We start from the raw sequence: 26,551 nt of genomic DNA on the forward strand, positions 1-26,551 counted from the left end.
TAGTTGATTTATAATGTTGTATTAGCATCATGTTTACAGCCAAGTGGACCAGTTATAGATGCACATATCTCCATTCTCCCCACCTGCCATAGTTTATTACAGAACATTGAGTAAACCTCCCTGCAATTTCATGTTTTGTAAGAACCAAGGCAAAATGAGTAAAAGTGGGAAACTTAGCACGGCCAGATCTTAGCACAAACTATCGTGTGCAGAATATCCTTTTACACAGCCTTCTGTCCCATCCGCTGTGAGATTTCTATGTAGCCTGCTGAAGACATGGCCAGAACTGTCACCTGAAATAGAGAAGCAAAACACAAGGCAAGAAATAGAAGATTGCTGGGAAGAGAGTGGGCTTGGCCTGTAACTGGTTTGAGCCTCCAGGGGAATCCAGTATTAGGGTGTATTGGTGGGTTAGGACTGACCTTAAAACGTTTTTAGGGCCCAAGTGGTAAATAACAACTAGTTTGAATTCAAAGAAATATTTAACCCTGTTGTTCTATATTTTGTTTTCACTGAGTTGAAACTCTATTTTTGTTTTTGTTGTTTTCTTTTTAGGGCCACTCCTACAGCATATGGAAGTTCCCAGGCTAGGGCTTGAATCAGAGCTGCAGCCACCGGCCTACACTACAGCCACAGCAATGTGGGATCTGAGCCGTATCTGTGACCTATACCACAGCTCATACCTGGATTCTTAACCCACTGAGTGAGGATGGGGATCAAACCCATATTCTCATAGATGCTAGTTAGGTTCTTAACCTGCTGAGCCACAACGGAAAATCCTGAGACTCTGTTTTTGAAAGAGGAGTTAAAAGTTTTAAAGCAGACCCTCCAAACTAATTTTTTTTTTTTTTTTTTTTTTTTTTTTTGGCTTTTTCGGGCCGCTCCTGTGGAATATGGAAATTCCAGGCTAGGAGTCAATCAGAGCTTCAGCTACTAGTCTACAGCACAGCCACAGCAATGTGGGATCTGAGCCATGTCTGCAACCTACACCACAGCTCACAGCAACCCTGGATCCTTAACCCACCAGAGTGAGGCCAGGGATCAAACCCACATCCTCATGGATATTAGTTGGGTTTATTACTGTTGAGCCATGATGGGAACTTCCAATCATATCTTATCAGAGCATCCTATCTTATTGGAAATATCTGCAGAGCAGCCATTCTCATGTTTTGTGATTTTTAATTTTTGATGGCACTGTAATTATTGCCATGTATCATATTCGTTTCTGTAGGTCTCCATTGTTTATTGGGTGTAAGCTCCCTAAGGGTGGTGGACTATTTGGCGGGGGGCGGCAGGGGAGAGGAGAATAAGGAGCAGAATAAGTTGTAGCAGTAGGTGAATCACTTCCAAGTAAAGGTCACACTGCATTTAGTGTGCAGACTCCTGCACCATATAGCATCTGATGAAACTACATTTCACTTGATGACTATCTTCTTTCTGGTTTGCCTGTTTTCATGACAAGACATTGGTCTCAGGTGGAAGTTTGTGGGGAATAAAATCATCTATCATTTGTAGGGTGCAACCTGAGACTTTGTACTGAAAGCTGTTGTCTAGAGTAACTCAGACTAACCCCAAAGCTGAGTTTACTTATTTCCTCTAATATAAAACTGACTTCCCTGAAAAGCTGGGTTTTGATCAAGGTAAAAACCTAAGAATTGGAGTTTGAATAGTGTATAAGGTGCAGATGTCCATTTTCTCTCTTCATCAAATGGACAAATGGGATAGTATGGAACTAGCATATTGCCACGTGACAAGCACGGTTGTTCTGACCCTTGAGTTAAGTGCATTGCTTGGGATATTGGAGCGGAATAATTAAATGTTCTAAGTAGACCTCAAAGAGCAAGAAGTATGCAATGTTTATTTTAAAAGGCTATACTTTCCTATTACCAGAATGCCTAAATAAATTAATTTAAAAATTTTTATTTGGCTTAAGTTGCATTAGTATTCAATCTGTGTAAAGTTCTAACTAATCTTCAATCTGCTTGGGTTTTAGGCGTTAAAAATGGACTCACAGGGCATGATGTTTTGGACAGCTCATGGGAAGCCTTCGAGGACCTCGTCAGACCTCCTGAGAAATCACAGAAAAAAGAGAAAGGGCAAGAGGTTGGTGTGTGAAAATATTGTTTTAAACTTTACAGCGCTGCTCTGTCACGATGTTCCGCTCCGGGTTAATGAAACATAAACTCCTCTACCCAGCTCGTATTTGATTCTAAAAATTAATTACCAGTGGATGTTGGGAAACTCCAATAGTAAAACTGAGAGCACTGGTCACCTTCAGGGCAGAGTGACTGCTGGTAGAGCAAGCTTTCCATTGCTGCTTTGCTAGTGCATTTATTGCTGGTACAAATGCTGCCAGGCTCCCTCAAGCCAAGAATGTAGGTCGTGCCAACTGTTGTCTTATAATCTGAACAGTGAGTAGGTAGGAGGTGAAGAACTTGAACATCTTCCATTTGTGGGCTAATACGGGTTTGATGTGAAGCCATGGGAGGGAAAGGTTTCTGTGCTGAGTCTTGGGCACCCAGTCCTCTGGCTGCAGCCCCAGAGCCTGGCTCTACCTCTGAAGATGTCCCGCACTTGTCGAACTGCAGGCTCACCGATAATGCAGGGAGCATGTCACCTTGATTGATTCTTCAGCATTTTCTCTCACTGCTGATCTTTTAAATTTGCTTCTCATTATCCTGTGCCTCATTTTTATGAGACCAAGAAAATGTAATAGAATGAAGCACGAATTCTGAGACACAGAACAGCTGCAGTGGTCAGCAGGGAATAATAGAAAAGGGAGGCCTTGGGGGCACGGAGGGTCTCCCTAGGTCACCCAGCCCCTGACATCAGCCCCTGGCAGGGAGGAGAAACAACATGCCTTCCTCATCATTGGCCACAGTTACAAGTTCCTGCACAGATCCCGTGAAAGTCTCTTCTAAGTTGGTAGGAACTTAGATTTCTTTTCTCGTTTGTCTCAGAAAAAAAATGGAGCAAAAAAATGGAAAGGAACCGCATTTCAGGTAGAGCCACAGATTTGCAGGGGAAGAAATTGTCATGATCCCCGAATATGCAAGTGGCCTTTGGCTTCCTGTGAGCCTGGTAGAGCTTTCTGTACCTGCTCTGAGTGGCCTCCCTGGGCCTGCTGTTGCAGAGCCCTAGTGACCTGTTGTTGAGGGTTTGTTTCTCTATGTTCAGTCTTCTTCCTCATTACAGCATGGCTACGCAACTTTTTCCTTTGGGAAGAATAGGGGAAAAAACCCCATCTGGCATTCATAAGTATACAATACCATCTCTGTCCTGCCCCTGACACTGTCCAGGGCGGTCCACATGCCTCCGCTTAGACATCCATGCTCTGTCATCTGTTTACCTGCATCCAGACCCTGCCTATGCCTCTCTGTCCCAGTCCTTGGTGTTATGCCTGCCTTAAAAAAAACAAAAACAAACAAAAACAACAACAGCAACAAAAAAAAGTGCCCAGGAGATACTGAGTCACTTGTTACCATAAAATCCTATGTCCTGTCTGATCATATACGGGGCTCCACTTTCTTGTCTGCCAGATGTGGGCCTGTCTTTCATCTGCTGAGCAGCGTCTGTGGGGAACACTGGATTGGGGACCGCGTCCTGGAGGCAGGCGTTGTCCCTTCCTACAAAGTATCTCACCTTGGAGCACTCCTGAGCTGGGAGAACATACCGATCTGATGCACTTCCTAGTGCCATTCATGCTGCACCCATGTGTGGTACACAGTGGCCCCATTGTCATGGATATTCATTTCATGGAAGTGGCAAAAGGGAACAAAAAATACAGAATAGCATGTACACGCATACTACACATCTGCCTTCACTGGATGTGCACAGGAACAAAAATAGTTTAATAGAGCAAATTGTGTAACTTGTTCAAATTTATTTTAACTCTTGTTTATAAAGCCTTTTAAAGACATTAGTAAACTTTCTGCCCATGTAATTTAGAATAATTGAACATTAGTGCTGAAAAGGATTGATTGCTACTACTTCTGTGTGAAAGAGTTGTCTGGAGGACTTCTCCCCAACCCCAAGCTACTAATTTATTCCTCCCTCCCCACCTTCCCCTTTGGCAACCACAAGGCAGTTCTCTATGTCAGTGAGTCCATTTCTGTTTTGTAAACAAATTCATTTGTGTCATATTTTAGATTCCACAAGTGATATCATGTGATATTCATCTTTGAGTACTTCAGTTATCATGATAATCTCTAGGTCCATCCCTGTTGCTACAAATGCATTATTTTGTTCTTTTTTATGACTGAGTAATATTCCATTGCAATATGTATCACATTTTAATCCATTCATCTGTTGATGGGGAGTTAGGTTGCTTCCATGCCTTGGCTGTTGTGAATAGTGTTGCTCTGAACATTAGGGTACATGTACATTTTCGAATTACAGTTTTCACTGGATACATGCCTAGGAGTGGGATTGCTTGATCATATATAGCGGTTCTATTTTTAGTTTTTTAAGGAAGCTCCATACTGTTTTCCATAGTGGCTATACCAATTTACACCCCCACCAACAATGTTGGGGGGGTTCCCTTTTCTCCACACCCTCTCCAGCATTTATTTGTAGACTTTTTGGTGGTGGCCATTCCAAACAGTGTGAGGTGGCACCTCATTTTAGTTTTGATTTGCATTTCTCTAATAATTAGTGATGTTGAGCATCTTTTCATGTGCCTGTTGGCAATCTGTAGTCTTTGGAGAAAGGTCTGCTTAGGTTTTCTGCCCCCTGAAGGACTTTTTAAATGTGTAGATGCTCTGGTCCTACCTAAGACCCTCTGAGCTGTCATTTCCCAGGAGATATTTATGTCACAGCAATGAGCTGCGGAAGCCACCTGTCCAGTACAATCTTCTCCTTCACAGGAAGGAAACTCAGGGCCAAGAATTCACCCTGGGTATCATGTCTCCCTTAGAGCAGAATGGACAGAACCTGGATATAACCTTCCAAATCCATTTCTTACCCCCGTTCAGTGCACAGCCTTTTTTCTGATGAATGGAGAACTTGCCATGACTGAGGGCAGTAGCTCCCTGCTTTGTCCCATGTCACCCAGGGATCTGCATTTTGTTGGGACACCTGGCTCACACCCTAGACATCCTGGTGCCATTTTTATGGGGTGCATCTTGGGCACTAAGATTTATAAAAATTCCTGAGCTGATTCTAATGTGAAGCAAAGTTCAGAAACCACTTTTGTGCCTTAGGGACATTGTGTAATGTAGTTCAAACAAGTAATTTATCCTGAAAGAAATTCTGTTTGTTTCTAAACACTTCTCATGTAAACTAATTTCACTGTTTAGATTCTTTTAAAAAACAAAGACAAAACTTGAAATCCTGATGTGTTTGCTTATGGGCTAAGTGTTTCACTAGTGCAAATTTAGATGTAATATGGAGATGAATGCACATGGTTTATTACTGTGCAGGGTAAAACAAAGGATAGTGGAAATTTCTTAAAATATAGTTTTATTCTATTTAACTTTTTATTTATGAATTTATTAATTTATTTTTTAGTGGCTGCACCTGTGGCACAAGGAAGTTCCCGGGCCAGAGGTCAAATCAGAGCTCCAGCTGCCAGTCTATGCCATAGCAATGTGGGATCCACATCACATCTGTGACCTGCTCCATAGCTCACAGCAACACTGGATCCTTAACCCATGAAGCAAGGCCAAGGATCAAACCAGCATCTCAGGGAGACAATGTCGGCTTCTTAATCCATTGAACCACAACGGGCACTCCTTAAAATTCAGTTTTAGGTCTTAAAAATACAGCTTCTTAGCAGTTTGAGATCTTTTTGAATATGGGTGTGGGGACCAGAGCTTATTTTGGTATCTTATGTTAAAGCAAGTCATAAATTTAGTTGCCTGGTTATTAAAAGTCTGCTAAGGAACCGCACAGGATTGTACTAGTGAACTAAGTAGAGGTCTCTGATTTGTAACTTAGAAATACAATATTAGTCTTGAGCGTTACAATAGTATCCAGTCTCTCTATTTTCTGTCCACCCAAACTGAGGTCTTACTACTTGCTTTTGTTCCTCCTTAGATTTCAAAACAACCTGTGTTAAACTGAAATTTGAGACTTTTTACGCTAGTCGTATTTTTATATATGAGCGTATTAAAGAGATTAGATTCCATCAAGCAATTGTTGACGCTTCCTAAAAATATATTATAATGGGATTTTAATTTTGAATAAAGCAAGTTTACAGGAAATATCTTTCATCAGCTAATTATGAAAGCACACAGTACATTTGCACTTGGAGCTGGCTTCCATGCCATTTCATGTAGTTTGGAAAATGGTTTGAAATGGCTGTGCATCATGACCCTAATTGTCTTTTTTAATCTCAAACTTGAAGCAGCACCTGCAGAGCGTCCTTTCTGGGCAGCCCTATAGAGTAGGCCTGGTGAGGCTGTGAATGCTGCATTCTGTACAGGAAATGGTGCAGTGTGGAAAGCGGGGGGCCTGTGGGCAGGAATCTCAGCCTGGATAGATGGTGTGGCTTGGGAAGGGCACTAGAACATCCAAGGCTGCCCCCGCAGGTTCTAGGTGGATTCTTCTCGGTTTTCTGTGGCTCTGCTGAGACTCGGGGCCTGAGCATCGTCTTGGTCATCAGCCCCTGCGGGTTACAGGGCTTTGGGTCTTTCATCTGCTTCAGAGAGTTCTCATTTCTCTTTCCTCCACTTCTGGGAATTCAGTTGCATGTGTTACCTGGGCCTTCTGTATCCCACACCTCAGCATCTTTCTTTCTGTCCTTTTTAATCTCCTTATTTTGTTCTGGGTATTGGTACTGATTTCACTCTCACCTTTCGCTCTTTATAGGTCTGTTCTTAGGATAAACCTATATATTGCATTCTAAAACTGTATTTATTGTATTTTTAAGTTCTTGTAATGCTTTTTGGATTTTTTAAAATTTCTGCTTTCCAGGAGTTCCTACTGTGGTTCAGTGGTATTGAGCCTGACTAGTTAGTATCCATGAGGATTCGGGTTTGATCCCTGGCCTCGCTCAGTGGGTTAAGGTCCAGTGTTGCCCTGAGCTGTACGTCTCAGATGTGGCTTGGATCTGGTGTTGCTGTGGCTGTGGTGCAGCTGGCAGCTGCAGCTCTGATTCAGCCCCTAGCATGGGAACTTCCATATGCTGCAGGTGCAGGCCCTAAAAAAATAATAAAATAAAATAAAATAAATAAAAATTTAAAAAATCCAGTTTCCTTCCAAAATTACTGCTTTTATCTTTTATGACTTTGAGCATAATAAGCTTATTTATTTTGAAATCTAAACCTGATAAATGCATTTTCTGGCTCCCTTAGTTTTTCTTTATTGTCTGTTGTTTCTGTTAGTTTTCCTTCGTATGTTCCTCTAATAGGCCTGGTTATTTTTGACATTTCTTCCTACCAGGAATTGAGATGATTGGAGTCTGGGCTTCCCTCTGTGAGGCCAACTGTCCCCAAAGGCTCCAGATGCTGGCTCACCTGAGGATTTCCCTCTTTCAATTATTCTGTCTTAGCAGCTCTGCAGGGTCTCTAATGAAGTGGGTTTGTATCTTGTCCAGCTTTACTAATTGCTCACAGTGGGGAGGTTGTTCTCTAGTATTTAGTCTATCATTCCTGGAAATAATGGGTGAATTTTAATGGCTATTAAATTTTTTTCTTCTCTAATTAGGGATGGGATAAATACTCTGAGTTAAAAACAAGAGACCAAGTCAGCAGAATTTTTAAGATGAACCTTCAAGTCTTTGGTTACAAAAGACATGGTAACCATCTCTTAAAGAGTGAAAACAGATATAATAAAGAATTTCGGCATCTCAGAGCTCTAATTTCCATTAGAGATGTTTTGGTTTAGTACCCACTTTTAGTGGAAGAAGTCCCTTTGTACATCAGTGGGAAACTATACTTTTTAGACTTATTGCCTCAAATACATGCTTATAAATTTTGGAACCTTTTTTGAGACTCCAGTTGAGCAATGCTGTTAGCATCATAATCTTAGCTAATAATATGTGGGTCATTGACAAGGAAATGTATTTCTGCCATCATTTCAGAGGGAGAAATATAAATTGTTATGACAAATCTTAGCCTGTCTTCTTTGTTGCTGGTTTAGTATTATCAGCCACAGAACCTGAAGAAGGCAAATATAACATTAATGCTAGTGATCTGGTAAAGGTATATGAAAATGTGATTTTTTTTCCTCCAAAGTGAAACTACTTCTGTTATTTTTGTTATTGTTGTTTAGAAAATTATTTTTCTCCCCCCAGTTTTTCTTTTAAGGTAAGTCGTTGACTGGACAGGAAACCCCAGCTTTCCTAAGTGGCACTGTTTTTAAATCTTGTGTTGGAGCCTCTCCGCCAAGCGGGGTTGTCCATGAGAAGGGCATGCTCTGGGTCAAGCACAGAAATATGTGTGGCTGGCTTTCATAAGCTTGGGAGCTTAGAGAGAAATGAAGGGCCAAATATTTCAATTATACAAGTACACTTATTTTAACAGTGGGGTGAGGGGGGAAGACAGTACATACCAGGTCAAGTGGTTGAATTTATGCAAGTTTCTTAGAGTAGAAAACAAATGATGAATAATAGCTTACACATGTTCCAATAATTGCTTGTTCTCATATTTTTACTAGGATAAGAGACCTTCAGGACACAAGCTTTAATCATTTAATGCTCATAGTAATAGAGTCTGACACAGCAAATTGGTGTTTAGTAAATATTTGCTGGTGAATTGGGTCTGGCTGCACTTTCCCTCCTGCTCTTTGAGGGCACACCTCACACCACTTCTGGTGCTTCTGTCACGCAGTGAGATCCTAATCATCAGAATATACCTCATTTCTTTCTGCTTGTTTTCCCCAAATGTGTTAAATGGTTTCATATCCTTGAAAGAAGGACAGTTTCCATAGCAGTGCATTGTGGCTACGAGGCTTGTCTCCTGTGCCAGACGCCACCACCTGGTACATCCGTCACGTTAATCATGGAACCTGACATGTTTCCTTGTATATTAAACAGGCATGATGATGGTGCTCATCTCATCATCATTAGGGTTTATGCCCTCTGATGAGTTTAAAGCTGCAAGGAGCTGAGGGAGATGGAAGGTAGAAAGAGGCCCTCAATAAAAGCAAGCTATATTTCCAGTACTGCATGGGTGGAAGCTATGCCCACCTGCGGACTCGGGGCAGGCAAGGTGGGTCCCTCGGCCTCACTTCCCTGCCCCAGAGGCTGTCGCATGTCATTAATGAAATGCCCTTCAAGTTCCAGGATGGCTCAAACTATGTGTTCTCCTGGACTTATTGACCACAGTCATGCCTGGGTTCTGAAAACCTCGCCTGTGTTTCTGACACGATGGTCACCCTCCCCAGTGACAGCTCTTTGCCAGGGTTAGATGGTGCCTCATTGAGCTAGCATCAGATCATCCAGTCACCTCACCCAGGACTCATGGGTTTCCTGATCAGGGATCCCTGCTCCAGTGGCTTCTTCCCTCTTCTCTAATTTCCTTAGGACTGTGGAAAATGCCCTCGCTCTCTCTGGAGCCCAGTGGAAGGTGTCCACAGCATGCCCATTGGCACCACCAGGAGCCTGCTTCTCGAGCAACGAGACCTGCTCTCAGGAGGAGTTGTCTGTTCTACCATCACAGGTCTCTATAAAGAATGCTTCGGAGAACCATTCACACCTTTATCGTGGAGGTCGTAGGCTTGGAATTATGACTTGTTCAGGGCTGGCTTCTCTGAAGAGGGAACCTTGCAGCAGAAAGGAGATAGGAGGGGAGAGGCTGCTACAAGGAGAGGGCACATGAGAGGCTGGGCCATCCAGGGGCAGGTGAAGAGCCTGGAGGGAGACGGAAGTCTTCTAAACAGAGAAAGGGGTTCCTCGAGCTACTTTTCATTTAAAACAGGTTGTTTCCCCCAGAATCTCCTCTCCTGAGAGGCCCTGGATGAGAGCTTCACTGCTCTGCTGGAGACGCTGCTATTTTATGAATGTGCTTTTACAGTCTGTAGCAATTCCAGGACCTTGGCTGTTTGCCATTAGATAGTGTGCTTGGCTGGAAGCATATAATCTTGTGGGTTGTTTTGTTTTTATACTACTTTCAAGTTGAAATAGCCATGACTCATCCAAATGACAGGTGATATTTATTTTGTTTCTTGACAATTCTGCACGAATATGTTGTTATTACTCACTTAGGGGAATTGCCACACTTCCTGCAGGATGACACCCTCTACAAATGTCCGTGTAAATAACTCCTCATTGTTCAGACCTGCTGTGTGCAGTTAAGATAGGGCCTGTCTCCTGTTAGGGCCTTTGAGTGCAGATAATTTGAGAGATGAGCTTACAGTGATTGTGGGAGCCCTTGACTTCTAACACAGGTGTTTAAAGGATCTGTAATTGCTTCAATGAACCATTTCTGGCAAAATGCTTTCAAAGTTGGCAGTGGGGGAGTGTGCTAGTTATGACAGGAGGCAAGTCCACCAACAGATGTGACTTTGTGAAGGCATCTGGAGACCCACTACCTCTCAGTGGCGTAACAACACTTTTGACTCTGTGTTGTTTTTTTCTTATTGTATATCAGAAAAAAAATTATATAGAAAACATTAGAAAAGAATCTTCAAAGAGCACCACCTTTTCTTTACTGTTTTTTCTGCATTCAGTGACCAGTAGTTGCATGAGTTATAAAAAGTGAGCTTTGGAAATTCTCAAATGTGTTTTGTACTGGAGGTGGTGGCTATGGGGCCACTGGGGATAGTACTGGGTCGATTCCCATGAGCCTTAGTGGTCATCTTGGGCCATATAAAGGTAGAAGCCAAGGTGGAGTCCCCATTGTACCTCCCAGTGGTTAACGAACTCAACTAGTATCCATGAGGACGCGGGTTCAATCCCTGGTGTTGCTCAGTGGGTTAAGGATCAGGCATTGCCATGAGCTGGGGTATAGGTTGCAGACATGGCTTGGATCCAGCGTTGCTGTGGCGGCTACAGCTCAGATTTGACCCCAGCCTTGGAACCTCCATATGCCTTGAATGCGGCCCTCAAAAGACAACAAATAAAAAGGTAGAGGCCAAGGTGGTAACCCCTGCTCGCCCCCAGAGAGGTAACAGGCAGAGAGAGGAAATGCCAAGAAACCCTCTTACCATCTGCTGGTGGGCATTCAGTGCACTGGGCAAGTTCGTCATGTACATTCCAAATGGAAATGGTCACAGCTGCTGGTTTCTAGGGTCTGGCTTGCTGAATATGACATTTGGGGGATGTCAGCCAAATGAAAGTAAACCATAGCAGCCTGGCTTAGAAGTCTCACATTAATCTCTTTAAAATATCCAAAAACTCAACAAAACAGTAACTTACTAAAGTACCAAGGCTGAATCTTTAAAAAACCCAACAAAGGGAGTTCCTATCATGGCTCGGCAGTAATGAACTTGACTAGTATCCATGAGGACATGGGTTCCATTCCTGGCCCCGCTCAGTGGGTTAAGGATCTGGTGTTGCCATGAGCTGTGGTGTAGAACACAGATGCAGCTTAGATCCCACATTGTTGTGCCTGTGGTGTAGGCCAGCAGCTGCAGGTCTGATTCGACCCCTAGCCTGGAAACCTCCATATGCCGTGGATGCAGTCCTAAAAGAAAAAAATTAAAAATTAAAAAGTAAAAAATCCAACAAAATGATTCCTTGGAAGTAAAGGAACCAAAGATAAGGAAAAGACGCACAGTCCTGTGAGCCCCCCAGCACCACCCTCCCCTGTAAGCACTCAGTCTGTACTGAGCAGCCACTGCCCCGCCAGGGACCTGTGTGGGCCGAAGAGCTGATTACACCCCCACGCGCACCCACTCTGTTCTCAGATGGCCAGTCTAGGCTAACCACGGTCACTGTTTCTCTTACCATTAATTAGTTTGGGAATATGACTCACTTCTACCCAGTGAGATGCGAAGGGAAGTCTTACTGGGAGGTTTCTAGAAAAAGTCTCTCACTTGAGACAGCCCTGGGAAGAAAAGCCCTTCTGCTCCTCGGAGCTTTGTTATGGCTGATGTGTCTCCTGGAACTAACCGTGTAGTCTGAGGACCAGGCCAAAGAGTGCGCCCAGGAGAGGAAGCAGGAGGGAGGCCTGCAGGCTTCTCGGCTTCTTCCCATCAACGTCAGAGGGAGGTTTGGATGAGGGACACATTGCTGAGTGTGATGTTCCTCAGATAAGGCGGGACAGACACACATGGAGAAGCACAGCTGTACACATTCGTCCAAAAAGCTCAGTATCACTGTAAATGTGGGTGGTTTTCCCAGGCAGGTTTTTCACATCTTCTCTGGAGGAGCAGGGCTATCCTATCCAGTCACTGGACATTTATCACTTCTCCTCTTAACTCTGTTCAGCTCTCTACACAGTTTCAAAGTTACTGCTTTCCAAATAGTACTTAGGAATGTGAATTATTGAATATTAGTAGTTAAAAAGTAATAAAAACAGCATTATTCATATAGAAAGGGGCCGAATAGAAGAATGACAGATAAAACCACAACTCATAATCAATGAGGCATTATTATAGACTGTTAAATAAGATATAGGAGGCATTTGAAAGAGATTTTGGCATTTGCTTTTGTGGCTTTTGGCTATGAGTTGGAATTTAGTTAATAGATCGATGGTGAGTCAATGTGCCATACAATGGCCATGAACCTGGGCACCCTAGTCTGGAACAGTTCTCCCTCTGGTCTTCATTATCAGTGGGTTTTTGAAGTTATGCTATTTTATTTTTCTGCAGAAATATCTGCTTCTTTTTACTTCTGAATGAATTCACTAGTTATAATCTAATTCTGCTCATTTAAAAAAGGACATTGAAGTCTTTCTCAGCATGGATCAGATTGCACCTTTTTTCTTTCTTTCTTTGCTTTGTTGTTCCAGCTCCTCAGGTGACGTTTTTAACACAAAGGCAGGAGGAGGAATAGGATTCAGAACCCGGAGGAGGCTGGGGTTGTGGTGCAGGCCCTGGGGGTGGAGGACCGGAGGGGAGAGGAGTGTGTCCTTGTCTCAGAGTAAAAGCTGTAGCCTGGACACCCATGAAGTTGTGTGTTTTCCCCCAGATTCACCTCACCTGTTTCCTAAGGGCTTTGAGTTAGAGTGTCTTTGGAGTGGATGGTGAAAGAACTTCTGCCCTCACCAGAACCGAAGCACATACCACGGGGTTCAAGCCCAGAAGCTGGTCCATGTCTGCCGGCCAGTGATGGTGACAGGCTCAGTGCTGCGAGGGGTGAAGGGCCAGCCATCCCCCAGCGCCCCCGTTCCCGGGTATGCTGTGGGTCCTGCTCTACCACCCGAGTGTGAACCCAGATCCTCTGTCCTTTGGTGGGTCGTCATCTGCTGTCATCTCTTCTGGAAAGAGGATGCTCAGATGGTCCCAGGATGAGCCTCTGAGCGGCCCTTTGCTCTGTCCTCTGTCCAGCCCTTTCCCCTCTGAGCATTTCCTTCTTTTCTAGATTTGAAGGTGATCTGAGCTCGTGTTTCCTTGCCTTGCCCGGCCCCGTTTGTCCATGGGACCCTGTTCCCTTGAGTGGAGGATGGAGTACATTAAAAACAAGTGGCCCTCGGGGTCGTGGTCTGCTCAGGCTCCTGTGATGGAAGTCCACAGGCTACATGGCTCATGAACAAGAGTTCCTGAGGCTGACGTCTGAGATTGAGGCCCGGCAGGTTCAGCGTCTGGTGAGGGCCACCTTCCTGTTTCATACGTGTCTGTCCTCACGCTGGGTCGTCGTATGATAGAAAGGAAGAGGGAGCTCTCTAGGGCCTTTATAATCAGGGCATGAATCCTACTCATGAGGGATCCACCCTCATGACCTTGTCACCTTCCAAAGGCCCCAACTCCTGATACCATCACCTAGAGGTCAGGATTCTGCCCTAGGAATCTGGGGGCCACGGACATTCAGTTCATAACAGCACTCCTCACTCTCTGGGCTTCATTGCATCTAACCCTGCTCATTCTTGGTGAGGAGATGGGCACACAGCCCCCACAGGAGTTACAGTTTTATTTAAATTTATTTATTTATTTATTTTTAGCTTTGCCTTTTTTTAAGGCTGCACCTGCAGCATATGGAAGTTCCCAGGCTAAGTGTAGAATCAGAGCTGCACCACAGCCATGTCTGTGACCTACACCACAGCTCACAGAAACCCTGGATCCTTAACCCACTGAGCGAGGCCAGGGATCAAACCCGCATCCTTATGGATGCTAGTTGGGTTTGTAACCCACTGAGCCACAACGGGAGTTCCCTGGGAGTTTCAGTTTTAGATGTTGAGTTTGCTAGATAAAGCTTCTTAATAAGTGAAGTGATATGTGTCTATTTTTGTTTTAGCAAATTGAATATTGATGAATAACTCAGGTGTGCATTTTCTCTATGCTTGTTTTTTTGCTGTAAATGTAAATACTCAGAACAGATAGCAATGCTTTACTCATCACTGTTGCATTGTTTGAGAACATTGGGAAAGGTATTTCTTAGGAAAAAAAACCTGAATATTAAGAGTCTCTGTAATTCTCCTAATGAAAAACAAGTTTCACATAAGGAAAAAAGGTATAAAGAAGGACAATTAGGTTACAGAAAATTCACATAGGACAGTTGAAGATTTCTGCCCCAACTTTCTGTAGTGAACCCAGCTTCCGAACGTAGAATTTATCAAGTGAAAAGGGAGGAACATCACCATATGAAGGACACACATAAGTATTGCTTATTTTCAACCTGGGGTCTCTTGGATCCAGAGACTGTGTCTTTCTGGAGACACTTAAATGATGTAGCTGCCAAGGATCTAGATAATAGAATATCCTCGGGATGTGATTTGAAGACATTTTTCAGAATTTATCTTCTGTCCTATTTGATTTTTGTTTTCTCTGTAGTCACATTTCATACAAATATCTGATTCTGTCAGTGCCCATGTGTCTAGGTGGGCTTATATAAGTAGTGAACAAATCAATAATCCTGGAAAATGTGTGGATTATCTCTTCACTTTTTTTTTTTTTAGGAAAAGCATTTTCACTGTTTACTTATCAAATGACATCTAAACTCAAAGCATTTCAAAGCATGTTTTTATCACTAATAAAACAAATACCTTTGTTTAATTTGACCTCCCTTTGATCTCATTAAAACAAAATCAACTAGACTATTTCCCAAATATTCATACTCACCACCCCCCTCCACTTAGCACTTTAGGACTTCCAGAAAATGCTTTTGCTTAAATTAAATACAGTGTTTCATATTTGCGTGTTGTCCCTTACTGGTTAGGGGATTATTTTGCATGATTACCTTTCTGTGTTTGCTTTGATTACCTTTTGGTCTGAATAGCTGTATTTGGACAAGTGTTTTCCTTTTAAGGAACAGAGTGCTATGTTTTCTTTTTTCATGAACAACAATGTTAAAAACATAAAAGGGTTGTTTTTCTTCTTTCCGTAATAGATATTCTATGATAGAAACCCGAAACCATGTGTAGATATGGGCAGAATAAGGATAGGAAGATTACATTTTATATTAATATATTGCAAATAAGATAAAGGTTTCAACTTTTCTTGAAGTTGTCCATATAATACAATTTTATTGCACTCTTTTCATTTCTGAGCTCTTCATGCTTATAACTAAAATGTTAAGATATATGGTTTATGCTTCTGTTTCTCCTCCTGTCTGATGAATTCAATTAAACCCACAAATGACCCATGAGTATAAGTGAATTTCCTGGACCTCTAAGCCACATCCCACTAGTGGTAGTGCACGAGGACCTCAGAGGTCGTGCCTTGAATTGTATGTTGCTTTGTTAACTCACCATCATTAGCTATAGCAGATAATGAAGGAGTTCTTGAGTTATCTCAAAAATAAGGAGAAATCAGTGGTACCTCCTACAAGACATATCAGGAATATCATTTCTACCATCCTGTTAAGAATTAAGAAATATCTTCCCTCTGTGAACTCATACCATTCCCAAGTGATTTGTCTTTTCCTTTCTTTGAAAGTTTCTTTACTAAAAAGAGATGGCTACAGTATTACAGCTCTTTTTACAAGTGAACTGCCAGCTTCTGGACCTCTTGTGTTGAAGAGAAACGGAAGAGTTCATTGCTAATTGTGTAACCCTTGGCATTCTACCAAAGTAAGGGGTTCTTGGAGATGCCACATGTTCAAAGCTTAAACTTCAGTCTTTCTTCCCAGATGTCCGTTCTCTTTCTCTTCACTGTGTGCACACGCTCATTCTCCTGTGTTCCATAACCCATCAAGGTGGAGACCTGGGAGCACGGTTCACCTCCTCTGCCTCCTGGTTAGCTTAAATCCAACACCTCCTTTTTGTCTTGTTGCCATAGCCTTGGTGGTCACCTCCATTGTTTCTCATCTAGGCTTTTTTTTTTCTTTTCCTGTAGTAGTTTATTATTATAATATCATTTCACCTCCCTTCCAGTCTTGCCACAATTTTCCCCAAATTTATTCTCTTTGGAATAAAGGAAGCTTCTGAATGTTGGTCTCCTAAGTGATGTCTTGGTGAATCCATACAAACTACTCTCAGATTCCCAAAGGAGCCACTTTCTCTCACACCATTTCTTTGCGTATTTATTCATCCTGTCTCGGTTATCCTGTCCTACCCTGTCTGCCAAACTCCTCCTCCTGCAAGTCTTAGCTTGGTCACATTTTCCTTTAAGATTTCCTGACCACCTCCTCCCTTCAGGCGGACAGTTTTCTTTCCTTTGTACTCTCAACTATATGTATATTGATGACAGCTATAATTTGACCAGATTATAATTTTATATCAAAATACTTGTCACCTTCTTGAGGGCAAGAATCATTGTTCTTTGGACCCCTAGTGTCTGGTTTTGTGCTTCATAATTTATTCTGGCTACTTTAGTATTTACTGACTAAATGAATATTTACTGTCTATCTGCTTTCTTAGGGATAGGATAATTCTATTCCTATTAATCACTCAAGGATTTCCTTTTTTTTTCTTTTTTCTTTTTAGGGCCACACCCACAGCATATGGAGGTTCTCAGGCCAGGGGTTGAATCAGAGCTGTAGCTTCTGGCCTACACCTCAGCCACAGCAATGCCAGATCCAAGCCACATCTGCGACCTACACTACAGTTCACAGCAACACAGGACCCTTAACCTGCTGAACAGGGCCAGGGGTCGAACCTGCATCCTTGTGGATACTAGTCAGATTCTTTTCCACTGAGCCATGACGGGCATTCCTCCTCTTTTTTTCATCATTTTATATTCAAAACTGACCAAAGATGACAAACTTGACATCTGAAATTAAAACACTTCAGTAGAAGATCTAATGAGACAGTTGCTTCTAGTGTATTCCTAGCCATTCTCAAAGCTCTGTTCCCAGGCATTGAAAACATGTGTAATAGATGTGAAAGACAGAATATACTGGAAATTAGGGGGACGGTTTTATTCATACCTTGTAATATGGAGCCTAATGAGGAAAACCCAAGGGAAAGCGAGGGCTTAGGCTTCCATAAAGCAGAGTAAATAAACAATGGTGTTATTAGGGAGTCTTTACAAGGATGAAGGTGGTCTTTTCTGAGTCAGTGGAGGAAGAAAGATGGTGCAGGTCTTGGAGAGCAGAGTGGTCTTTTGGGGTTAGCGTTTTCTTCAGACACAAGGATGGGGGATTTCTAACCATCACTGTTTCCTAGGAGCACAGGACTCAAATTCCACGTTCTCTTTGTTCAAATTGGATATTGTTCCTCACCAGACAACTCAGAAGTGATCGTAAACCTTCCTCATGAGGCAAAGCTGAGCCTCATTATCTCTTGGGGACTCTTGCTGCTGCTGGTTCCAGCTGTTGAGAGGTGATGGCAAAAGCTTGTTGTCCAGGAGATAAGGCATCATCAAAGAGGGATTCCTAAAACTGAAAAGGAGCAAAATGAAATGATGTAGAAGATGTATTACAGTGAAGAGTTGGGAGCTGAGCCCTGAGAAGCCCAGTCCAGGGGTCTCAGTGTTGCTCGAGGAGCATCTGTTGGTTTTGTCAAGGGTCCTGAGAGCCTCGAAGTAGGCTTTCCACAGGTGTAGTTACCTCCTGCACAAAGGCATGTGCTAGATGTGCCCATGGCCTGTCCAGAGAGGACCCTGCCCACCTGCCATCATGCTGTTGAGCTTTAGTGCCCAGGGCTCCTTCAGAGCCTAAGGAGAAAGGCCAGTTTCTTGGTAACTAGAGTCCAGACAGAGATCTGGGCCATTAGGTTCTAGCTCCTGGTGGTGCCAAGACAGGTGGGGAAGAATTGGACACATTAGTTTGAAAGGTGGTAGTCATTGAAGGAAACCAGAAGAATTGGAAATTTGGTAAGGATTGACGATTTGGGCAAAGTTATAGGATCTGGGCCAGTATGCAGATAGGCATGAAAACTGGTTTTTCCGTAGAAGAAAAGGAAGTCAAGTAAATCTCTACCAAGTAGAGTTTTCACATCCATCAGTTACTTGCAGTGTATAAAGAAGTGCGGAATAACTCTGAACATGGCTCAAATCTGAATGGTGTGCTTTAAACAGTGCAGTGTTCCCATAGAAACAGGATTTTTCTATAGTCCCTCCCCCAATAATCAAAGAAAGATTATTTATGGTCACAGAATAAGACTAGTGTCATTAGCTGTGTTTTCATAGGTGCAGCAAGAATGGTAATTTACCATCTAGGCCTTAGGTTTGATTTGCAGGAAGTTTTCATAAGGAATCATTGCACATTTAAAAGCCCCCTGGGGCCAGGAAGCCAAGCCAAGAGCTTGCTGTCAGATTTCACCTGCAGTGCCTATAAATCTGGGCGAATTCCTTTCTTCTGAGTTCCCTACCATAACCTACAGTTCTTGGGCCTGTTGCTAAGAGACCTCCCTTAGTCATCTGTGCATCTGGAAATTCAAAAGCACTGTTTAAAATATTTGGATTTCAATTTCCTTCATATCGGGGGATTTTAGGAATATTCAGTTTATGGCCACTTATTTCTAAGCCAAGAGCTTCTTTAAGAGATTAAATGATCTCAATTGGTGATACCATCTCAGGATGCTTATTTCACGATGAGAGAGAGTGGCCTTTATGAATTATAGGTACACACACACACACACACACACACACACACACACACACACACACATACATGCACACACAGCTTGTCATTTCAGTTTTAAAGTTTCACTCATGGTTCAAAATTTCTCTCATGGCATAAACACAGAAGTATGAAACTCAGTTCAGATATCTACTCCCTGGTGGCATGAAATTCTGAATAGTTTGAGCTGAAAGTAGAAAAATAAACAGAAAAAAAACTAAGAAGGCAGACTCTCCATCATCTACCAGGCAACAAAGACAAGATCTCTGTAAACCACTGACCCATTTACATAGATTACCAAATGGTCAGACCATGAAACCAAAATAAGCTGGTACCTGAAACCAAACGATATTCAGAATCAAAATAAATTTCTCACTATGGTATTGATGGACAGAGTGTGGACTATAGGACAGGATCTGGACTGAATGCTGGGACCTGAGTCAGCACTCAGGTTAGGCACACGGGAATTCCTTAAGCCCTGGGAGGTGAAACAGCCAGTTTGCCCCCAAGTCACAGCACCAGAACCGTGAACATGGAGGTGCACAAGGCAATGACGATCTTTTCTCACTGTTGAATAGGAAGCATATTCATTAATGAGGAACGTTGCATAAAAAAGGTAGGGGCCTAGGGCCCCCCAGAAGCAGGTAAACAAGGGGGGTGCTCAGCAGGTCTCACAGGAATCGTGAGGAGGATGAGGTGGTCCTTTCTGGGTCACTGAGGAGACTGCTGGTGGTCCCATCTTGGAGCAGGAGAGAGAAGTATGGGCCTTTCAGTTCTTCTCTGAGAACATGAATGGATGGGAACAGTTCTCATTGTTCTAGGTTCTGGGGCACAGGGCTCAGATAAAGTTCAAGTTTGTCACAAAGAATCAACCTTTAATAAAATGAGGATGCATCTTATAGGATGGCTAGATCCAGGTCTCCATCGTAAAGGGCTATTTCTTTTTTCAAAACTGAATACAACTGGTTCTAATAAATGTCAGCTGGTGTTTTTTGGTCTTTTCCAATAACGTTAAACAAGATTTACTGACTCTTACTAGATTTGTCCACTATAACTGTCACCTTGCATATAGATTGCCTGGCGGGGGTGGATGAGGGTCAGGTTACTGTCATTATTAACAGAGAATAAAGTGACCAAATTTCTCCCCAATTTTATTACCTTTGGTGAAATATAACGTAGCAAAGGTTACATAGATAAATGACTAAGTAAAGCAATGGCTTGTATTCTCATGAAATTACATACTGTGAAGGTAATATTTTATAAAACTGCTAGGATTAATATTTTCTCAACAGAATTATTAATTGCGTAGCACACTAGGAGTAATTCATTGCCTCATTTCTTAGATGAGACACATGAGACAAGGAAAGGCCAAGTGGCTTGTCAAATATGAAATCACTAACAAGTCAGCTGTAAAAAGATTTCCTTAAGTACAGTCTTATTCTGGTCTCTATTTTTTACGCTTCATATGTTCTTTAATATAATTGACTGTTGGAAGATATTTTCCAGCAGTGACAGCATTCTAAGATGAGGGGAGATATCTTGACTTTGTGTTAGAAATTTTATTCCACTCAACAGTTTGCTCCATTCTGAGTTAGTTTTTAGATATAGTGTAAGGTAGAGACCCGAGTTTCTTCCTTTATATGTGGAGACCCAGTTTTCCCATCATTTGTCAGACACTGCTCTTTACCCCCACTCTTGGCATCCTCGTCAAAAACCAGCTGACCACAGATGTGAGGGTTTATTCTGGGCTTCCCAATCTGTATCCTTATACCAGAACCATACAGCTTGATGATTGCAGCTTTGTGTAAGCTTCAAAATCATGAAGTGTGAGACCTCCATCTTTGTGGTTCTCTTTCAAAATTGTTCTGGCTATTTGGGTTTCCTTGGAATTCCATATGAATTTTAGGATGGATTTTTTTTTTTTTTCATTTCTATAAAAATTGCCACTGGGAGTTCCTGGTGGCTCAGTGGGTTAAGGACCCAGTGTTGTCACTGCTGTGACTCTGGTTACTGCTTTGATGTATGTTTGATCCCTGGCCTGGGAACGTCCAAATGCCATGGGCATGGTCAAAAAAAAAGTTGGAATTGGAATTTCGATAGGGATTATATTGAATCTACTTTGGCAAGTATTGTCATCTTAATAACATTAAGTCTTTCAATTTGTGAACACAGGCTGTCTTTCCATTTATTTAGGTCATCTTTAATTTTTTCAACAATTAAAAAACATTTGAAAGGAGATTTTACACTGAAATAATAATAATCTCCTTTATTAAATAATAATCTCCTTTATTAAATTTATTTCTAAGTGTTTTATTCTTTTGATGCTATATAAATGGAATTGGTTTTTGGTTTTTTTGTTTTTTTGTTTTGTTTTGTTTTGTTTTTGTCTTTTGGGGCCACACCTGGGGCACATGGAGGTTCCCAGGCTAGGGGTAGAATCAGAGCTGTAGCTGCTGGCCTACACCACAGCCACAGCAACGCCAGATCCAGGACACGTCTGTGACCTACACCACAGCTCATGGCAACGTCGGATCCTTAACCCACTGAGTGAGGCCAGGGATCAAACCCACAACCTCACAGTTCCTAGTTGGATTCATTTGCGCTGTGCCATGAATGGGAACTCTGGAATTGGTTTCTTAGTTTCCTTTTCTCTTTGCTCATTACTAATATATAGAAATATAACTAACCGGTACATTTATTTTGTATCCTGCAACTTTGCTGAATTCATTTGTTAGTTCTAACAGTTTTTCAGGATTCTATAGGATTTTCTGACTATAAGTTCTTCTCATCTGTGAATAGAGATAGTTTTATTTCTTCCTTTCCAATCTGGGTGTCTTTTACCTCCTTTTCTTGCTTCATTGCCTGATAAGAGCAGGAGCTTAGTTTTGGACATGTCACATTTTAGATCTGTATTAGACCTCCCGATGGGATGTCAGGTTGTGTAGAATCTTGAGTCTGGGCCTTGGGAAGTAGACTTGTGCTAGAGAGATGGAATTGGGAATTGTCAGTGTGTTGCTGGTCTGTGGAGCCAGGAGGCTGTGGCGGGTTGGGGGGGCATCACCTGGGGAGTGAGAGCAGGCAGAGAAGAGAGGCATCCCAGGGTGCTGCCACAGAGGAGAAGCCTGGAGTGGGAGGAAGTCAGGGGCACTTTCTGTCCCACTTCCCTTCATCCTTCCATTCTAGAAATGAGTTCTTTCCACAGATGAGCCCACAGAGGCTCCTAGAGGGTGGCTTACAGAAGAAAGTAAGTGCTGAGCTCGGAGTGGCCTCCTCTTGGCTTTTACTTGGCCTGGCTACATCCTGGGCCCTGTGCCACTGTCATTGGAGGGTGACACTGCAGCCAGAATCTTCCTCAGTGATGAAAGACTCTGACAGAAGGGGCTTTACTCCAGACTCCACCCAGGGAGCTGTGCTGAAGATGTTCCATTTGTATCTGAAACAGGAGAGCTGAAAAAGGAGGCCCTGGAGGGTTAACAACCCTGGGGACAAGGTGGCTGTTGGCTGTTAGCAGCTCAGCACCTCTCCTGAGCACGCCCCTGGACCGTGTCCACCTTCCCGGTACAGCCTTCAGTCCTTACCACACCACATGCCTTGGGATCCCCGCACACCCTTGGTTCCTCCTCATTTGTTCACAGGACCGTCCATGTGCCATGTTGGGTTCGAGGTTGCACTAAGAAGCTGGTTGTGCTTGAAGTACCTTGTATGAGCTGAAGGCTGTGAATAATGTGTGTTCACATTTGTTTTTTGTATAAAGAGAACATTTGGTTCACTATGGACCACATTATTAAATAATGGTCATTTCTGGCTGGTAAAACTACAGGGAAATTTATGTGTCTAATTATATATTTCTAAAGCATTTACTTTTTTTGCCATCCCCATGCATTTCTTTCATAAGTAAAAAGTATTTTAAAACTTTTATTTAAAAAAATTTACAATTCCGCTTAATAAGAAATGACAACACATAAATAAACTGACCCGTTATCTGTCTTTCTGGGTGCAGGGAATTAAGAATTTGCTTGACTCCTATAACAGAAGCTTGGGTATCACTGTGTCCCTGTGTCTGAGACAAGAGTGTGGTTGCCTAGAAGCCTTCCCCCCAAAAGTACCTTTCTGACCCTGTCCTTCCTTGGAAGTTTATTAACAGTTTGGCACATTTGGAGGTCTGCTAGCTAACTGGGAGCATAGACACCTGGAGGAAAACTTTTTTTTTTTTGCTCTTCTACCTCATGTCCTGAATGATTTTGCATTGGTTTGGGAATAGTATCTGAATTTCTGTCTCCTGGGCTGTTTTTTTTTCCCAGGGATGCAAAGTTTTTTTTCCCTTGATATATGCTTAAATGTTTACTTTTAAGTGAAATAACTTTTCAGAAAACGTATTAAAGTTTATTTCTGTGGGAAAAAAATATTTTTTAATATTTTTGACTGTTTTTTGTTCTTTCTCTTTTGAAACCTCCAGCCAACAAGAACATTAGTCATGACAAGCATGCCATCTGAGTAAGTACTCATTGTTTTGATAACTTTCTACTCAATATAGAATGTTAGACTTGTGGCTTGTATACTTACTGTGCTGCTGTGCTCCTAGGCAGCTCATAGACCTGTACTGTATCGCTGGTACTCAGTGTAATTAGAAGATCCCTGGAGAGAAAAGGTGGTTAAAAGTCTCTGAACAGTTTAGCACTGGAGACCTATTGAGTGGCTTAGACCGAATGTAGATAAGTTGCTATTCTTCCTTCTTGTTTCATACTCGATGGCTCTGTGTGTCCACCACCACCACCCATGTGAATACCCTGGAGTGGAGGCTCCCTGGCGGAAGCATTTCCCTCAAAGATCTGATAGGACAGTTTCCCCAGCTCTAGTCAAGCGCCCTTCTGCACGTTTTGTGGCCGAATTAGCATTTGTTGACTTATCATCTTCCTTAAACAGTTAGCACAGTATAGCACATCCAACAAAAATACAGTGCCACAGTCTTTGCAACAGATTTTTGAGTTCTTGTTTAAAGGGAAAAAGTGTTTTTTATTATCAGTCCTAGGCTTTAGGGCTTTAAGACATTCATCACAACATCGGGACATCTCAGTGAAGGATGGGCCACAAACAGGGTGCACGCTTCCAACCCTTTCAGTCTCAGGATCCCTGTCCACTCATGGCGTGAAGCTAAAAGGACTTATCCTTCAAACACCCTGTGTTTTCCAGTGAAAAAAGAGCACACTCATGACTTTTGTTAATATCTTGTGAAATATATTGGACATCCTAAATCGTCTAACACAAAAATGAATATTGAATATGGGTATAATATTTTAAGAAGGCTATATTTTTGCCCCAAATTAAAAAAAAAAAAGAAAAGAAAAAAAGCCAAAAAAAACCCACTAATAACTAGTTACGTTCTCAGTCAAAGGTTTGAAACTCAGACTTTTCACTTTGGCCGTATTCTCTTTTCATTCTTTACTGCCCCACACATACTACTTGTGTGAAGCTAAGAACAGGACCTAGATATCTTAAGGCCATGTTGATTAGCCACATCTTGAAAAGATCCTCCTACGGATTAGCACATCCCGCAAATAGCTGGCAGCTCCTAGACTTGGAGTCAGAAAATCATAGACAGGAATGAGGGTTCTGGAGAGCGTCTGGATTAGAGGTTTTCTCTTCTTTTTGCTTTCATTTGCTTTGCCTTTTGTTCCCCAAGTTTAATGTTCCACAACCTCCATAAGTACAGATCCTCTGGTTGAGTGGTGATGGGGTCCGGTCTTGACCCATTTATCTTCTGTACCCTGGGGATCTCTGAGAACTTCACACCAGGGTCGAGGTCAAGCCTTTCATTTCACAAGTGAAGAAATGGGTCTTGTGACTGGCAAACCGAAGATCACTGGAGATGAAACTAAGACATGCCATGAAAGGGACAGGGTGGGGGTTGTCAGAGACTCTGCACAAGCATGTGCAAAACTGCCTCCTTCCCTGTGGAATAGGACTTTTGGAGAGGAGAGAATCTGATCTCTTAACTCACTGTGTCTGTCATCCTGTGGCTCAGAAAGCCTCCATATTATTTGCATTTCATCAGGGATTTCAAAATGTGCTGGGGGAGAAAGGGAAAAGCAGTGTCTCAGAACTAAGGGCATGGAAGGTGCTGGTAGAGGGAAAAGGGGAAGAGTGGAGAGTTACTTGGGAAGGTTGTTAGAGAGGAAGAATATTTAAAAAGAGAAAAGGCTATTTAAGGCATTAGGAATGACAGACCAGAAGATTAAACAGGGGTGACCTTGGTGAAAATAAGAAGCCTCTGTGAAATTTGCCCTGAGATTTGATCTGATGATTTAATAAAAAGGACCTTTGTCCCCCCACTTGGTAGAAAACTTAAGTGTTTGACCTCTCAACAAATGTTGTATTTTCAAAATTAATTAAGTTAGAAGCTTGGTCCTGACCATGCACAAACTGGTTCAAACAAGACTCGGAAGTGAAAAGGTTGCCGGGTGAGGAGCGCACTGGCCGACGTTGGAGGTCTGAGGTGGGATGCTGGCTGTTCCCACCTGGCCGGTGGGGGTGGCTACGTTTTCTCAGCCATTAGAATAAGCGGCTGTAGGTGAGATCTGAAAGTTGTCATTTCCCTGAATTTCAAGTCATTGATTACAAGGAAAACAACAGCCCCATAGCCAAAATCAATGTAGAATGTTTTCTAGTTTTTTGTTTTTTTTTTAATTCACTGTAATCACCTTGGTATTCATGCATAGGAAACACATCCATTGCATTGATTTTTTTCCTCCCTTTTTGACAGAAAGCAGAACATCGTCACCCAGGTGATGAATAAACTGAAGGGCTTCTCCTTGGCCCAAGAAGTGTGTGGCACCACCACGCATGTGCTGGCGGGGAAGCCCCGGCGCACCCTCAACGTGCTGCTGGGAATTGCGCGAGGCTGCTGGGTCCTCTCCTTTGAGTGGGTAAGCAGCTGTGGCAGCAAGACACACATCCGGGTTACTCATCCTGAAACACGGAGTTAGACAGGTTTGGTCATGCCGAGTGCTGGCCCTAGTTCCGTGTTAATCCGTGGGCTGAACCTTGTCAGTCACACTGTCTCTGGGGCTCCTCACCTTCAGCCACGATGGTCCCCAGGAGGGCGGGCAGGTAGCCTTCCAGACATAAGACCAGAGCAGCTTGGGCTGAAAACACCAAATGCGTGTTCTCACAGTCAAATGCACTTTCTTCTGTGTTTTGACCGAGAAATAATGTGACCTATGTTAGTGATGGTTTAAAAAACCAAAAGAATTCAGTGATTGTTTTTACAGATGGATTTACTTAGGAAGAAACATGTTCATTTAATCCCATTTGGATATGTTTTATCTTATGCATATCTATCTGTAACATTACTTGCCCTTATTTCTGTGCATTATATGTAGGATTTTAAAAAAATCATTGTTTTCATTATACTTGAAATTGAAATTGTTTGTTACTCTTGCTATTTTTACTTTGGCCCCCAACCTGTGGTCACTCCAAAGCATTGCTGTGAGGAGGATAGCATCATTTGTTACTTGCATTACTATTTTGCATCCAAGTATCCATACACCCTCCACTTCCCCCAAGCAT

General features: G+C 42.6%; 1 protein-coding gene across 23 annotated transcripts in view; it reads left to right on the forward strand.

The window, feature by feature from the left end:
* Positions 1-26,551, forward strand: part of MCPH1 (microcephalin 1) — a 251,965-nt gene that overhangs the window by 40,563 nt on the left and 184,851 nt on the right. For 17 of the 23 annotated variants that reach the window (XR_014829749.1, XR_014829751.1, XR_014829752.1 and 14 more), the window contains 3 exons: positions 1,994-2,103; positions 23,442-23,479; positions 25,746-25,908. Coding sequence is in view for 17 of the 23 variants with exons in the window: in XM_084999820.1 (XP_084855946.1) it covers positions 1,994-2,103; positions 23,442-23,479; positions 25,746-25,908 (311 nt within the window). In the remaining 6 variants the exon portion in view is untranslated. Of the gene's footprint in view, positions 1-1,993; positions 2,104-9,466; positions 9,674-13,408; positions 13,632-23,441; positions 23,480-25,745; positions 25,909-26,551 lie in introns of those variants that run through there. The other 6 variants (XM_084999828.1, XM_021075807.2, XM_084999831.1 and 3 more) reach the window with 3 other exon arrangements.

The sequence above is a fragment of the Sus scrofa genome, chromosome 15 (genome assembly GCF_054392235.1).
Source record: "Sus scrofa isolate SSC_HxYL_T2T_F1_AM1 chromosome 15, Sscrofa_HxYL_maternal_Yorkshire_Landrace_v2.0, whole genome shotgun sequence".
Lineage (NCBI taxonomy): Eukaryota > Metazoa > Chordata > Mammalia > Artiodactyla > Suidae > Sus > Sus scrofa.